General features: G+C 43.7%; 1 protein-coding gene across 2 annotated transcripts in view; it reads right to left on the reverse strand.

The window, feature by feature from the left end:
- Nucleotides 1–15,528, reverse strand: part of LOC124024195 (protein O-mannosyl-transferase TMTC2-like) — a 52,688-nt gene that overhangs the window by 28,615 nt on the left and 8,545 nt on the right. For both annotated transcript variants that reach the window (XM_046338194.1, XM_046338195.1), the window contains exons 2-4: nt 1,763–2,657; nt 1,350–1,464; nt 381–466 (exon numbers count right to left, since the gene is read on the reverse strand). In XM_046338194.1, the coding sequence (XP_046194150.1) occupies nt 381–466; nt 1,350–1,464; nt 1,763–2,657 (1,096 nt within the window). The remainder of the gene's footprint in view (nt 1–380; nt 467–1,349; nt 1,465–1,762; nt 2,658–15,528) is intronic.

Raw genomic sequence — 15,528 nt, forward strand, 5'->3', positions numbered from 1 at the left:
TTAACAAGTAACTCATGCAACCCAAATCCCCTGCTTTCTCCGTCCTCTGCTAGTGTCTGATACAGTGAAATATGTCTACACATTACATACGTGAGCAGTCAAGAGTGAGATTGACTTCCGTTAGACTGTGGGCTGAAACGGTCCGATAGACCTCTGAAATGGGCCAGACAGACGCATGCATGACAACTAATTCACACTGGGCCGTGATGAAAACCTGAATGTAACATTCCATTCATGTAATTGAATTAAACAAAGCCAGAGACAACCCATTAGGCAGGTCCCGGATCAGCTCCTTTCATCTCCACCGGCCGGGCCCCGATCACAATCACTTCAGCCCCGCAATACGCCATTTTAGGAAATGGTCTCTTAGCAATACTTACACGCCAGAGTTGGCCTGCTCCCAATGGCCAGCTTATAGTAATGCAGTGCCTCTGAGGGCCTGTGGTTCTCTTGAAGCAGCAAACCCCTGGTGGAAAGAAGACCAGAATTATGGTTGAATGAAGCAGAGGAAAGAGAGGTCTACAGGGCAATCAGGGAAACCATCTGGCAACTCTGACTGTTTGGGTTTTAAATCTAATTGCAGCCTAACATTAGACGGTGTTTAGTGACACTCGGTTTATTCGGTTTATTTGTTAACCATCCGTAATCTCAGAACGACACCTTCATTAAAGGTGTGTCATGTAAACGCAGAAATGTGTTTGTTGACAAAGGTGACTCTTCTTGTTCTTGACAGGGGGACAGGGAGTAGAGAGAGGGGAAGAAAAACACTGTCAGGTGAGCGGGAAATGTGGGACGGTTATGAGGCTTGGCACCTTTGACACTCAGAGGGTTAATGTGGGTATTAGAACTGCCTTCATGTTTTCCCAGAGCCCCGCAAATCATGATTAATGAAATCACTGTCAAGGGGAACAGGATCCCATCTGGGGATAAAACAACCAATATCCTCTCTCTCTCTCTCTCTCTCTCTCTCTCTCTCTCTCTCTCTCTCTCTCTCTCTGCCCCTAGCCTCTCTCTCTCTCTCTCTCTCTCTCTCTCTCTCTCTCTCTCTCTCTCTCTCTCTCTCTCTCTCTCTCTCTCTCTCTCCCTCTCTCTCTCCCTCTCTCTCTCTCTCTCTCTTTCTCTCTCTCTCTCTCTCTCTCTCTCTCTCTCTCTCTCTCTCTCTCTCTCTCTCTCTCTCTCTCTCTCTCTCTCTCTCTCTCTCTCTCTCTCTCTCTCTCTCTCTCTCTCTCTCTCTCTCTATCCCTGTTATTCTCCCTGCCTGTCTAAGCAGTATTGATGGATGGTAGCTTTCAGCTTTCATCCTTGTTGAGGTAGTGGAGAGATGCAGAGATGACACATCTCGCACTCACAAGTTATACAACATGTCAGCCATGTTTCCCCGGTAATACAGGGCATTCCGGTACGCCCTCTCCGCCTCTGCCATCTTGCCCTGGTTCTTCAGGACGTTTCCCAAGTTTCCCCATGCTAATAAAGAGAGACAGGTGTCTGTCAAGTGCATACAGGTATTTTGTAATGGAAAGATCTTGAGTTTTGCATTTATGAGGAAAGATTACAAATCATTTATGACATAGAATTTATTCTTTATGGGCCAGTTTGTCAGCCATAGATTAAGCCTAGTCCTGGACCTAGAATAATATAGAGCTGAAAAATGTTCTAATCTACATGAGAGTGAGGTAATTCTCAGGCCTAACTTTATCACAGTGGGACTAAAGTACCAAACCAAAGGCCCATATTCCAGAATGTGTTGGTTAGTCAACACTACCTTTAGCGGGGTTAACACTGATCCCTGACTTGTAGAGCATCTCCTCGTTGCTCCAGTCCCTGTTCCTCAGCACCGTCTTGATGCCGTACAGCAGCACCAGGCCCGCGCACAGACCCAGCAGCACGACCCTGGGGCCCCTGGTTCTCAGCCTGACGTACAGGGCCCGGATCCCCACCGCCACCAGCAGACAGAAGCCCATGCTGGGTATGTACAGCAGCCGCTCGGCCACCACAAAGCCCACATAGAAGAAGAGGTTTGTGGCCGGGAGGAAGGGCAGCGAGAGTAGGCCCAGGGAGAAGACCACCACGTTCTCCGTGGCGGGGAGGGTGGCAAGTGAGGGGAGGGAGGGGTGGGTAGTCCGAGGGGAACATTGGTAGGTTTTGGTGAACCCATTCCCATTGAGGGTGGTTTTCCCATTGGTCTTTGGAGAGCCCTGTTCTGAGTTTATGTTGTGGTTGCCGTCTGGAGGATGGTAGCTGTGCCCATTGGTGAGGGCCTTCCCATTCACCAAGTGAGCTTTCCCATTGGTCTCCTTGGCCTTGGAGTCGGGGCTGCTACTGCTACGGAGGCCATACCAGGCCAGGAGAGTAAATCCAGCATAGAAGGCCACGGTGTGAAGGTTCCTCCAATCAGCAAAGGTCTTGATTAGCGGTAGAGCGTCCATGGACCAATCAAAGCTGAGCTGGACAGGGCATAGGAGGAGCCAGGCGTTGGCGGCGGGCAGGTAGAGGAAGGTCAGAGTTCGCGTGAGAAGGTGCGGCGAGTCGGCCGCCGGGTTGTCTGAGTTGGAGAAGTTGGGGGGCTTGTTACCCATCCAGTAGAGACGAGCAGCCAGGAGAAGCACGCCCCAGGAGATCAACACACTCAGACTCAGCAGTACAGTGGTGTTCCTCTTCTGTAGGAGAGAGAAAACATTATAGGAATGTTATGGGAACTACCCTGGGACTTGTGTGAAATGTTCAGGGAACTTTTAGAAAACTTTAGCATTCTGAAAACATTCCTGCTCTCATTCTGGGAATGCATTGGTAACTAGTTATTGGGCTAATACTAAGTAAAGTCTATTAGACAAAGTAGTAGATATTTTCTTTAAAACAGAATAATTTGGTTTTGGTTTATTTGGTGTGTACTCATATACATCAGTGCAAAATTTAGAATTTTGATTTAAATCTCGACCATGTGAAAGGTCGAATGACCTCTATGATTTCACATCGCGAGGAATTTCTAGAATAGAACTGTTTAGAAATGAGGAATGAAATGGAAGGAATGTTTTTGCAAAAGCTGCCCAGGACACAAGCCGTTTTCATGTACAATTGACACAGCCAAGCGCTCTGGGTATTATTGGCAAGTCCTCTGAAAAGAGTATCTACGACGGCCAGAAATAATATGGCTCTGTTGCTACACAAACACAGAAAGCATTTTTTGAGAAATGAAGCATTGATAGAACTGAGAGACTAAATGGGGGATATTAACACTTCACATTCATCAGAAAACAGAATTGTGGGAATCTTTATCAAATGACCCTCCATGTCGGTGTCACCTCTATTCATATGTTTCAGTTTGATTTAATAGAATGATGCCCTAAAGGACAAGGATTCTTCTCATTTGACGGGTGGGATGAGAAATACTGGTAGGCTAGGTCAATTCCAGGTGAACATATGCTATTACTGCCCAATAAAGTAGCTGTGAAATACAATGTAAATGTATGTTAAACTCATACCTACATTAATTACAGTTAGGCCTATGCACATTAAAATATACATTTCAATGAAGTCCTTTTAATGTAAGCAGGCTTTTCCTGGTTAAATCAAGGTTAAATAAAAATGAACAAGCTCAGAAAACCACTACCTCACCATTCCCCACGCACTCCTTTAGATCAATTGACCTCTAACATTTTGGAGCACTGGTGCCAGTGGAGTTTTTAACAGTTTCCTTTGCCCCTATAAAGACATGTCAAATAAACAGAACACCTACTATACGTGACCAATAGACCACGACACTGGACCCTACTACCAACTGCATACGATGACATCACGGCTTCACTGTGTTTCTCTCATTCTGATTCCGTTCATCCATCTTCCTGCAAAGTAATGCCTCTAAATTAGATCTAGAACAGATCCGTCTGTGTATTGCAGCATGGTGTCTTGTATGCCCAAATAGGCTATGTGTTTAGACTAGCTAAGTCCCTTGAGTGCAATTTGACTGCACAACTCAGGCCTTGGGTGGCTTCCGAAATGGCACCCTAATCCATACATAGTGTAGGGAATAGGGTGCCATGTCAGATGCTGCCCTAGTGCATGCTGGGAGAAGTAGAGCGGGGAGGGCCTGATTCAGATTGTTGGCCCATTTCAGTAGAGTGGAGAGTGATGTGTAATCAGCTCAGAGCTCACTGTGTCGGTATGTAGATTCTGTTTACAGCTATAAGAGGATTAATGCCGTAGCATGATCAGCGTCAGGTTCCTTATTAAACACCTTCCACTGGCCTGTCACCACATTCAGCTTTCAGCTCCATCAGGGACCGTACTGTAGTTAGACCAGGACGAGTAACTTCAAAACTTCATTACTACGGCCAAATGTTACTAACCCATCCCCTCATGAACTTCTCAGAGGAAAATAAACTTTAAGAGAGATTGTTTGCTATTTTTACAGTTCCTAATGGCTTTATGAATACATATCTGGCATAGGAATTAAGACCTTTTTTGGCATGTTAGGCTCATAAAGATCTGGGAATTTTATTTTTTGATGAATAGATTAGAGCACTACTCAAATCAAAAAAGGCTGAAACAGAAAGCAGCCAGGGGACAACTGTGTGATAAGTAGAGAACTGTATGATAAGTAGAGAACTGTATGATAAGTAGAGAACTGTATGATAAGTAGAGAACTGGTTGATAAGTAGAGAACTGTATGATAAGTAGAGAACTGTATGATAAGTAGAGAACTGTATGATAAGTAGAGAACTGTATGATAAGTAGAGAACTGGATGATAAGTAGAGAACTGTAGGATAAGTAGAGAACTGTATGATAAGTAGAGAACTGGTTGATAAGTAGAGAACTGGATGATAAGTAGAGAACTGTAGGATAAGTAGAGAACTGTGTGATAAGTAGAGAACTGGATGATAAGTAGAGAACTGTATGATAAGTAGAGAACTGTATGATAAGTAGAGAACTGTATGATAAGTAGAGAACTGTATGATAAGTAGAGAACTGTATGATAAGTAGAGAACTGTATGATAAGTAGAGAACTAGAGAACCGTATGATAAGTAGAGAACTGTATGATAAGTAGAGAACTGTATGATAAGTAGAGAACTAGAGAACTGTATGATAAGTAGAGAACCGTATGATAAGTAGAGAACTGTATGATAAGTAGAGAACCGTATGATAAGTAGAGAACCGTATGATAAGTAGAGAACTGTATGATAAGTAGGGAACTGTATGATAAGTAGAGAACTGTATGATACGTAGAGAACTGTATGATAAGTAGAGAACCGTATGATAAGTAGAGAACTGTATGATAAGTAGAGAATTGTATGATAAGTAGAGAACTGTATGATAAGTAGAGAACTGGTTGATAAGTAGAGAACTGGTTGATAAGTAGAGAATTGTATGATACGTAGAGAACTGGTTGATAAGTAGAGAACCGTATGATAAGTAGAGAATAGCACAAATATTATTTCACTTTGTTTTACAGGGTCACACTCCTGGGCCCATATTCAGAGTAAGAGTGCTAATCAGTTTAGTCTTTTATATCATAATGAATACGATTATATGGACACGGAGGAGCCTGATCCTAGATCAGCACTCTGACTCATACCTTGTGAATACGGACAGGTCAGCAACACTTTAAAGTCAAGAGTTACGTTGCTATGGTTACAGAAGGTTGCCCGGTCACATCCTTGACCCCCCCCTCCCCCAATTCTGGCTAATTAAATCACATCTGTCTAGACTTAGGGGTCACGGCAGTCCGGAAGAGAGAGGCTGCAGCTGTGAAAGGAATGTATTGACACATATACCAGTTGAACAGAACATATTGCTCTCTCTCAGGAGGAAGTTTGGGAAACACTTTACTTCAAGCCTGCAGGTATAACGCATTATGATGCAGTCTGAATGCTTTATAAGACTTGTCATAAGCATGTATGGCCCTTATGATGTGTTGTGATCTCATAATCCAGTTTATCATAATCCGTTGGTCTGATGGTCTAAAGAAGAAATGTCATTCATTTGGATGAATCTGGATGGATGCTTTTAAAAATATAATATAGGCTTCCTACGGTCCAGACAGAGACCAGGGAGTTTTCTCTTCTCCCTACTGTACAGTACAGACAGAGAGTGTGGCTTCCATCCACACACCAGCCTCCAGTGAACTCTGGCTGAACCTGTGGGGGTGGCATGAGAGCTGTGTGTGTGTGTCTGTGTGTGTAAGTGTTTTCATCACAATCTCACTAGGCCTTTGAACACTTCAGGCTGTTTCGCAATTACAGACCTAATTTACTCCCTACTTTAAATTAGGTTACAAAGTAAATATAAAATCATCTCAGAGCACCACAGAGATGAGTAGACTGAGTAAGAGTGTTATCCCCAGCATGACATAGGCAGCCAGGCAGCTGCACAGCCTTGGTCTCGAGTTCTCATCCTCTTTTCACACTCCTAAACCGCACCGAGTCATGCCGAGCCCAGCCATGCCGGGCTGAGCTCTACTGCACTGGCCTGGTCACGCATCTACCATAGTTACGGTTGTCACGCTGCAAAAGGTCAATGTGAACAGAGAGGATCAGAGCCAGAACAGTATGGCTCCGGTTGGCACGGCAGTATGAAAATGGTTAGTCTCATTGCCAAAGAATGATGTTGTACAGTTTAAACCTGATGGATTATTTCTCAAACAATGTCAATGTGTTCCTAACTGTAAACAGAGAAAATCCTCTTTAAAAGTGTCAGTAGCCTACAGTTCAGCTGGAAGTAACGTACACTCAGTATATCAAATCAGATATATTCATAAGCACATAAACATAGCCCCAGTTAACTCTCAACAGAGAGCTCAGAGAGAAACTATTTTCAAATAGTCCTGCTCAGCGAAGGTTATGACCATACTAGTGCGTACGAGTTTTTGAAACCTGCATTTCCAATTACTCTTAAATTAGGACGAAGGAGTTTATTAGGATTGACTTGTCCTGGACAATAGACATGCTTCATTTGCTGGGCCTTCACTTCAGAACTGAGAGTGTGAGACAATTTCATCTCTCTGAGGAGGAGAAGATTTCCTTTGAGATGAGGTACATGTGACTGTGAGATAAACCAATTACAGAAAATCTGTGTTTTCAGTCTTCTCTTTCTGTGGAAACATATCAAATATGACCGGGGAGATTTGAAGATTTTTGGGCTGAAGGGAGTAAGAAAATCAGAGGGAAGAATTGTATATTGATTTCTGAACCAGAAAGCAGACACACAAAGGAAGAGGCTATGTATTTTTACACAGAGGAGATGAGGTTATTGATGGGACCGTCTTTCTCTTCTTGTCTGGAGAAAATGCTGTAATTCAATCTGGCTCCATTTCACCTTCCAGTTGGTTTCCTCTCCCAATTCCCCAATCTTGCCTTAATTAACTTGAAGATCAATCTCGGACTCAAAAGGCCAAAGCCGCGTTCTGTCGACGTTGATGGCGATTCCACAATCAGGGTAAATTGAGACAAAATGATCGCTCAATTTTCCTTAAATTCTGAGTGAGAGTCTGAAACTCCACCATATTCCTCTAAAGCACTATGAAGATAAACTCACCTGCTTACTTTTCTGCACTTTTTTCTATTACGAACTTCAACCTTTCTCTGTGTATCATTCTATTTCACAACTCATCTGGCTATTCTGTGAAAAATGACTTTACAAAAATAACTTTACAAATAACATTTGACTTAATTTTATGTGGATTGATTTGATGTGATTGGATTCTAGAGGCACAGTCAAAGTCACCCAGGGCAATGCTAGGATCATTGATGATTTATCTGTTTGAGTTAGAGTTACTTCATTTCCAGCGTCAGAGCAGCTCTCTCATTGGAGCTCATAAGATCTGTGGCTGGTTAAAAGAGCCAGAATAATCCCCTGCAGCATGTCAAAGCTGCAGTCCCACTCGGGCAAAGGCTTTCATCTAAACCCTGCGCTCTCCACAGATCTCACACACTGTGGATTATTACTGCTCTCTTCACTACATAAGACCTCTCTGCTTTCCATCCGCATGGGCACTGTCCCTCCCTCTCCCTCTCCCTGTCTCTCTCTCTCTGTCTCCCTCTCCCTCTGTCCCTCTCTCTCTCTCTCTCTCTCTCTCTCTCTCTCTCTCTCTCTCTCTCTCTCTCTCTCTCTCTCTCTCTCTCTCTCTCTCTCTCTCCCTCTGTCCCTCTCTCTCCCTGTCTCTCTCTCTCCCTCTCCCTCTGTCCCCCCTCTCCCTATCTCTCTTTTAAAACGACATGGTGACCAGCCCATTCTTATCTCCTCATTGTGTTTGTCATTCATCATTAGCCATGTTCAAACATTGTCCTCTGCTGCGTGTGGTCCTCTAATACCCATCGTACTGTTATTAGTGTCTGTTGGCGCTGTTCAAGACGTGTTTGAAGACACAGCGGGATTAGGTTGACATTAGTTGACTCCCATAAAGCTGCCTGTGGACTGACAGAAAGCAGCAGGGGGAAAGAGCCTATGGACTTCCTCTATAAAGTCACGTCCCGTTTACACTCCTCATCCTCCTCATAAATCCTCCTGGTATATGGGCCTTGGTTGGGCCTTCTTGGACCATACTCTTTTAGTTAGAGTTAAAACAGCAACATTGGGTGTGATAGCCAGGACACTGTTGCACTCCTATCCCTAGCCAGATGCTTACAATGCTTGACATCGCAGCGCTGCCACTATATCTGGGTGTAGGATGAAGTTGTCCCTCATTTCCCCACTACTCAGAGACTGTTAAGATGGCGCTGAAGAGGATGGCTGACGTTTTACATGCCTGCAACTAATTGTGCTATTTTTTTTTAATTGCGTTGTTTGTAACTTATTTTTTAAAACTTATTTTGTACATAATGTTGCTGCTTCCGTCTCTTATTCCCGAAAATAACTTCTGGACATCAGAACTGGGATTACTCTCCCGGGAACAGGCCCAGATCCCCGCCATTTGCATGAAGAAAATACGGAGGGAAAAAGGACGCAGATCAGGCTGCCTTTTGAGAATCTGTTGGCAAGCAAGTATACTCCCACTGCCATCAATTCTACTTGCAAACATGCAATCATTGGAAAATAAAATTGATGACCTATGATTAAGATTATCTTACCAACGGGACATTAAGAACTGTAATATCTTATGTTTCACTGAGACGTGGCTGAGCGATGACACGGATAAAATAGAGCTGGAGGGATTTTAAATGCACCAGCAGAACAGAGAATATATGTCTGGTAAGACAAGTGGTGGGAGTGTGTGTCTTTTTGTCAATAACAGCTAGTGCACAATGTCTAATATTAAAGAAGTCTCGAGGTATTACTCGCCTGAGGTAGAGTACCATATGATAAGCTGTAGACCACACTATCTACCAAGAGAGTTCTCATCTATATTATTCGTAGCCGTCTATTTACCACCACAGACCGATGCTGGCACTAAGACCGCACTCAACCAACTCTATAAGGCCAACTCAATAAGCAAACTAGAAAATGCTCACCCAGAAGCGGCGCTCCTAGTGGCCGGGGACTTTAATGCAGGGAAACTTAAATCAGTTTTCAGAAACTTAAATCAAATTTTTACCAGCATGTCACATGTGCAACCAGAGGAGGAAATTTTTCTAGACCACCTTTACTCCAAGCTTACAAGCAAAAACTAAAGCAGGAAGTACCAGTGACTCGCTCAATACGAAAGTGGTCAGATGACGCTACAGGATTAGTTTTGCTAGCACTGACTGGAATATGTTCACAGATTCATCCAATGGCATTGAGGAGTACACCACCTCAGTCATCGGCTTCATCAATAAGTGCATCGACGACGTTGTCCCCACAGTGACCGTACATACAGTTGAAGTCGGAGGTTTACATACACCTTAGCCAACTACATTTAAACTCAATCCTTGTAAAAAAATACCTTGTCTTAGGTCAGTTAGGATCACCACTTTATTTTAAGAATGTCAAATGACAGAATAATAGTAGAGAGAATGATTTATTTCAGCCTTTATTTCTTTCATCACATTCCCAGTGGGTCAGACATTACATACACTCAATTAGTGTTTGGTAGCATTGCCTTTAAATTGTTTAACTTGCGTCAAAAGTTTCTGATAGCCTTCCACAAGCTTCCCACAGTAAGTTAGGTGAATTTTGGCCCATTCCCCCTGACAGAGCTGGTGGAACTGAGTCAGGTTTGTAGTCCTCCTTACTCGCACACACTTTTTCAGTTCTGCCCACAAATGTTTTATAGAATTGAGGTCAGGGCTTTGTGATGGCCACTCCAATACCTTGACTCTGTTGTCCTTAAGCCATTTTGCCATTTGGAAAACCCATTTGCGACCAAGCTTTAAATTCCTGACTGATGTCTTGAGATGATGCTTCAATATATCCACCTAATTTTCCACCTCATGATGCCATCTGAGATTTTGTTCAATATATCCACCAAAGCAAAAGCCCCCAAAACATGATGCTGCCCCCCGTGCTTCACGGTTGGGATGGTGTTCTTGGCTTGCAAACCTACCACTTTTCCTCCAAACATAACGATGGTCATTATGGCCAAATAGTTCTATTTTTTTTCATCAGACCAGAGGACATTTCTACAAAAAGTCAGATCGTTGTCCCCATGTGCAGTTGCAAACCGTAGCCTGGATTTTTTAGGACTCATTTTACTGTGGATATAGATACTTTTGTACCAGTTTCCTCCAGCATCTTCACAAGGTCCTTTGCGGTTGTTCTGGGATTGATTTGCACTTTTCGCACCAAAGTACATTCATCTCTCCTTCCTGACAGGTATGACAGCTGCGTGGTCCCATGGTGTTTATACTTGCAAACTATTGTTTATACAGATGGATGTGAACCTTCAGTTATTTGGAAATTACTCCCAAGGATGAACCAGACTTGTGGAGGTTTACAATATTTTTTTCTGAGGCACCACCTCTTTGCTTGACATCATGGGAAAATCAAAAGAAATTAGCCAAGACCTCCACAAGTCTCCTCAATCTCAATCTCAATCGCACTCCACACTGCCCTTTCCCACCTGGACAAAAGGAATACCTATGTGAGAATGATGTTCATTGACTACAGCTCAGCATTCAACACCATAGTACCTACGAAGCTCATCACTAAGCTATGGAACCTGGGACTAAACACCTCCCTCTGCAACTGGATCCTGGACTTCCTGACGGGCCGTCCCCAGGTGGTAAGGGTAGGCAACAACCCATCTGCCACCCTCATCCTCAACACTGGGGCCCCTCCTGTACTACCAGTTCACCCTCGACTGCATAAAGACAGTCGTAAAGAGGGCACGACAAAACCTTTTCCCCCTCAGGAGACTGAAAAGATTTGGCATGGGTCCCCAGATCCTCAAAATGTTCTACAGCTGCACCATCGAGAGCATCCTGACCGGTTGCATCACCACCTGGTATGGCAACTGCTCGGCATCTGACCGTAAGGCGCTACAGAGGGTAGTGCGTACTGCCCAGTGCATCACTGGGGCCAAGCTTCCTGCCATCCAGGACCTATATAATAGGCTGTATCAGAGGAAAGCCCATACAATTGTCAGAGACTACAGTCACCCAAGACATAGACTGTTTTCTCTGCTACTGCACGGCAAGGAGCACCGGAGAGCCAAGTCTAAGAAAGGCTCCTTAACAGCTTCTACCCCCAAGCCATAAGACTGCTGAACAGCTTCTAACCCCCAAGCCATAAGACTGCTGAACAGCTTCTAACCCCTACCCCCAAGCCATAAGACTGCTGAACAGCTTCTGAACAGCTTCTCCCCAAGCCATAAGACTGCTGAACAGCTTCTACCCCCAAGCCATAAGACTGCTGAACAGCTTCTAACCCCAAGCCATAAGACTGCTGAACAGCTTCTAAGACCCCTACCCCCAAGCCATAAGACTGCTGAACAGCTTCTACCCCCAAGCCATAAGACTGCTGAACAGCTTCTACCCCCAAGCCATAAGACTGCTGAACAGCTTCTACCCCCAAGCCATAAGACTGCTGAACAGCTTCTACCCCCAAGCCATAAGACTGCTGAACAGCTTCTGAACAACCCCCAAGCCATAAGACTGCTGAACAGCTTCTGAACAACCCCCAAGCCATAAGACTGCTGAACAACAAGCCATAAGACTGCTGAACAGCTTCTACCCCAAGCCATAAGACTGCTGAACAGCTTCTACCCCCAAGCCATAAGACTCTACCCCCAAGCCATAAGACTGCTGAACAGCTTCTACCCCCAAGCCATAAGACTGCTGAACAGACTTCTACCCCCAAGCCATAAGACTGCTGAACAGCTTCTACCCCCAAGCCATAAGACTGCTGAACAGCTTACCCCCAAGCCATAAGACTACCCCCAAGCCATAAGACTGCTGAACAACTTCTACCCCCAAGCCATAAGACTGCTGAACAGCTTCTACCCCCAAGCCATAAGACTGCTGAACAACTTCTACCCCCAAGCCATAAGACTGCTGAACAACTTCTACCCCCAAGCCATAAGACTGCTGAACAGCTTCTACCCCAAGCCATAAGACTGCTGAACAACTTCTACCCCCAAGCCATAAGACTGCTGAACAGCTTCTACCCCCCAAGCCATAAGACTGCTGAACATTTGTTCTTCTACCCCCAAGCCATACACTGCTGCTGAACAGCTTCTACCCCCAAGCCATAAGACTGCTGAACAGCTTCTACCCCAAAGCCATAAGACTGCTGAACAGCTTCTAACCCCAAAGCCATAAGACTGCTGAACAACTAATCACATGGCCACTGGACTATTACATCGACCCTCCCAACCCTCCATTTGTTTTGTACACTGCTGCTACTCACTGCTGTTTATTATCAATGCATAGTCACTTCACCCCTACCTACATGTACAAATGACCTCTAACCTGTACCCCCGCACACTGACTTGGTACCGGTACCCCTGTATATAGCCTCGTTATTGATATGTTATTGTGTTACTTTTTATTATTTTTTACTTTAGTTTATTTGGTAAATATTTTCTTAACTCTTCTTGAACTGCACTGTTGGTTAAGGGCTTGTAAGTAAGCATTTCACGGTAAGGTCTACACTTGTTATATTCGGCGCATGTGACAAATAAAGTTTGATTTGATTTGAACGGGATCTTAAGCACTTACAAATTCATAACATATTGTACGAATTGTAATTCGTAACATATCATATGGGATGGATGACGTTCTACACAATTGTGTACAATTTTGTAGGGGACTTACATTCAAAGCTACTGGCAGAAATGATACAAAACTTTTGTAGCATCACTTTAAGGTAAGGATTGGGGGAGAAAGCTGATCCTAGATCTGTACCGATGGGAAACTTCACCCGGAGTATCGCCTCTGCGTTGATGCAGTCCATAGGCCAATGCTTTTGATGGAACTCTGATGTCATCAACCAGGGACATCCAGGCCGTTTACACTTCTCTTAACATGTTGGGCCTTTGGTCCTGACTAGGTACATTCCCCCAGTTAATCAGACAGGACTAGGGTCCGGCCTTCAGTGGCTGACTTTGATGAAGGACCTTATTACTGAATTACCACTCACTATAAAGGCTGAAGTGGCACTAGCACGGGGACACATAATGGGACAGGTCATAGGTTCACATCCCCCACTGGGATGGAGGGACCTCTGGACCACCCTGCTTCTCTCTGGGATTGCTGTCTATAGAGCAATAGAGAGACTGAACCAGTGTTGCCAAACATTATCCATCACTTTACTTCAGATATGACATATTGTTAGACCTACTAGCCAGCAGATAGATTGTTACATTACATTAACTGATGACACACTGCTCTTTCATGCACATTGTTGTAGTTGTAGAAACAAGTAGCCGTCCCCACCTCCGTAGACATGTCACTAAATACAGAACGTGTGAGACTCCTCAGCTCTGGCACAAACAAACACATACACAGATCAAAAAGAGCCAGAAGGAGAGAAAGCGAGTGAGTGAGAGGGAATTACCACCGCAGGCATCATTTCACAGCTGAACACCTCTGTGGAGGATAATTGCCACGGCATTCATCAAGCGGTCGTCAACCGCCGTCGTGCTAATCTGCAGCCCCGGGCCTCATTGAGACAAACGAGGGAATCTACTGTTTCTGTCACACTTTAATTACATGCCAAGAAAGGGAACATCCAATCACATCCAGCGTCCTTCACCCCGTGCATCCTCTTAAGTAGTTTCTCCTGACCACATGACCTAACGAGGAAATGATAACAACTCTGGGCCCTAGTTACAGTACTATAGAGACCCTAATTACAGTATTATAGGGAGCCTAGTTACAGTAGTATAGAGACCCTAATTACAGTATTATAGGGAGCCTAGTTACAGTAGTATAGAGACCCTAATTACAGTATTATAGGGAGCCTAGTTACAGTAGTATAGAGACCCTAATTACAGTATTATAGGGAGCCTAGTTACAGTAGTATAGAGACCCTAATTACAGTATTATAGGGAGCCTAGTTACAGTAGTATAGAGACCCTAATTACAGTATTATAGGGAGCCTAGTTACAGTAGTATAGAGACCCTAATTACAGTATTATAGGGAGCCTAGTTACAGTATTATAGGGAACCTAGTTACAGTATTATAGAGACCCTAGTTACAGTACTATAGAGACCCTAATTACAGTATTATAGGGAGCCTAGTTACAGTAGTATAGAGACCCTAATTACAGTATTATAGGGAGCCTAGTTACAGTAGTATAGAGACCCTAATTACAGTATTATAGGGAGCCTAGTTACAGTATTATAGGGAACCTAGTTACAGTATTATAGAGACCCTAGTTACAGTACTATAGAGACCCTAATTACAGTATTATAGGGAGCCTAGTTACAGTAGTATAGAGACCCTAATTACAGTATTATAGGGAGCCTAGTTACAGTAGTATAGAGACCCTAATTACAGTATTATAGGGAGCCTAGTTACAGTATTATAGAGACCCTAGTTACAGTACTATAGAGACCCTAGTTACAGTATTATAGAGACCCTAATTACAGTATTATAGGGAGCCTAGTTACAGTACTATAGAGACCCTAGTTACAGTACTATAGAGACCCTAATTACAGTATTATAGGGAGCCTAGTTACAGTAGTATAGAGACCCTAATTACAGTATTATAGGGAGCCTAGTTACAGTAGTATAGAGACCCTAATTACAGTATTATAGGGAACCTAGTTACAGTATTATAGAGACCCTAGTTACAGTACTATAGAGACCCTAATTACAGTATTATAGGGAGCCTAGTTACAGTAGTATAGAGACCCTAATTACAGTATTATAGGGAGCCTAGTTACAGTAGTATAGAGACCCTAATTACAGTATTATAGGGAGCCTAGTTACAGTATTATAGGGAACCTAGTTACAGTATTATAGAGACCCTAGTTACAGTACTATAGAGACCCTAATTACAGTATTATAGGGAGCCTAGTTACAGTAGTATAGAGACCCTAATTACAGTATTATAGGGAGCCTAGTTACAGTAGTATAGAGACCCTAATTACAGTATTATAGCCTAGTTACAGTATTATAGAGACCCTAGTTACAGTACTATAGAGACCCTAGTTACAGTATTATAGAGACC

The sequence above is a fragment of the Oncorhynchus gorbuscha genome, unplaced genomic scaffold, assembly GCF_021184085.1.
Source record: "Oncorhynchus gorbuscha isolate QuinsamMale2020 ecotype Even-year unplaced genomic scaffold, OgorEven_v1.0 Un_scaffold_1778, whole genome shotgun sequence".
Classification (NCBI taxonomy): Eukaryota; Metazoa; Chordata; class Actinopteri; order Salmoniformes; family Salmonidae; genus Oncorhynchus; species Oncorhynchus gorbuscha.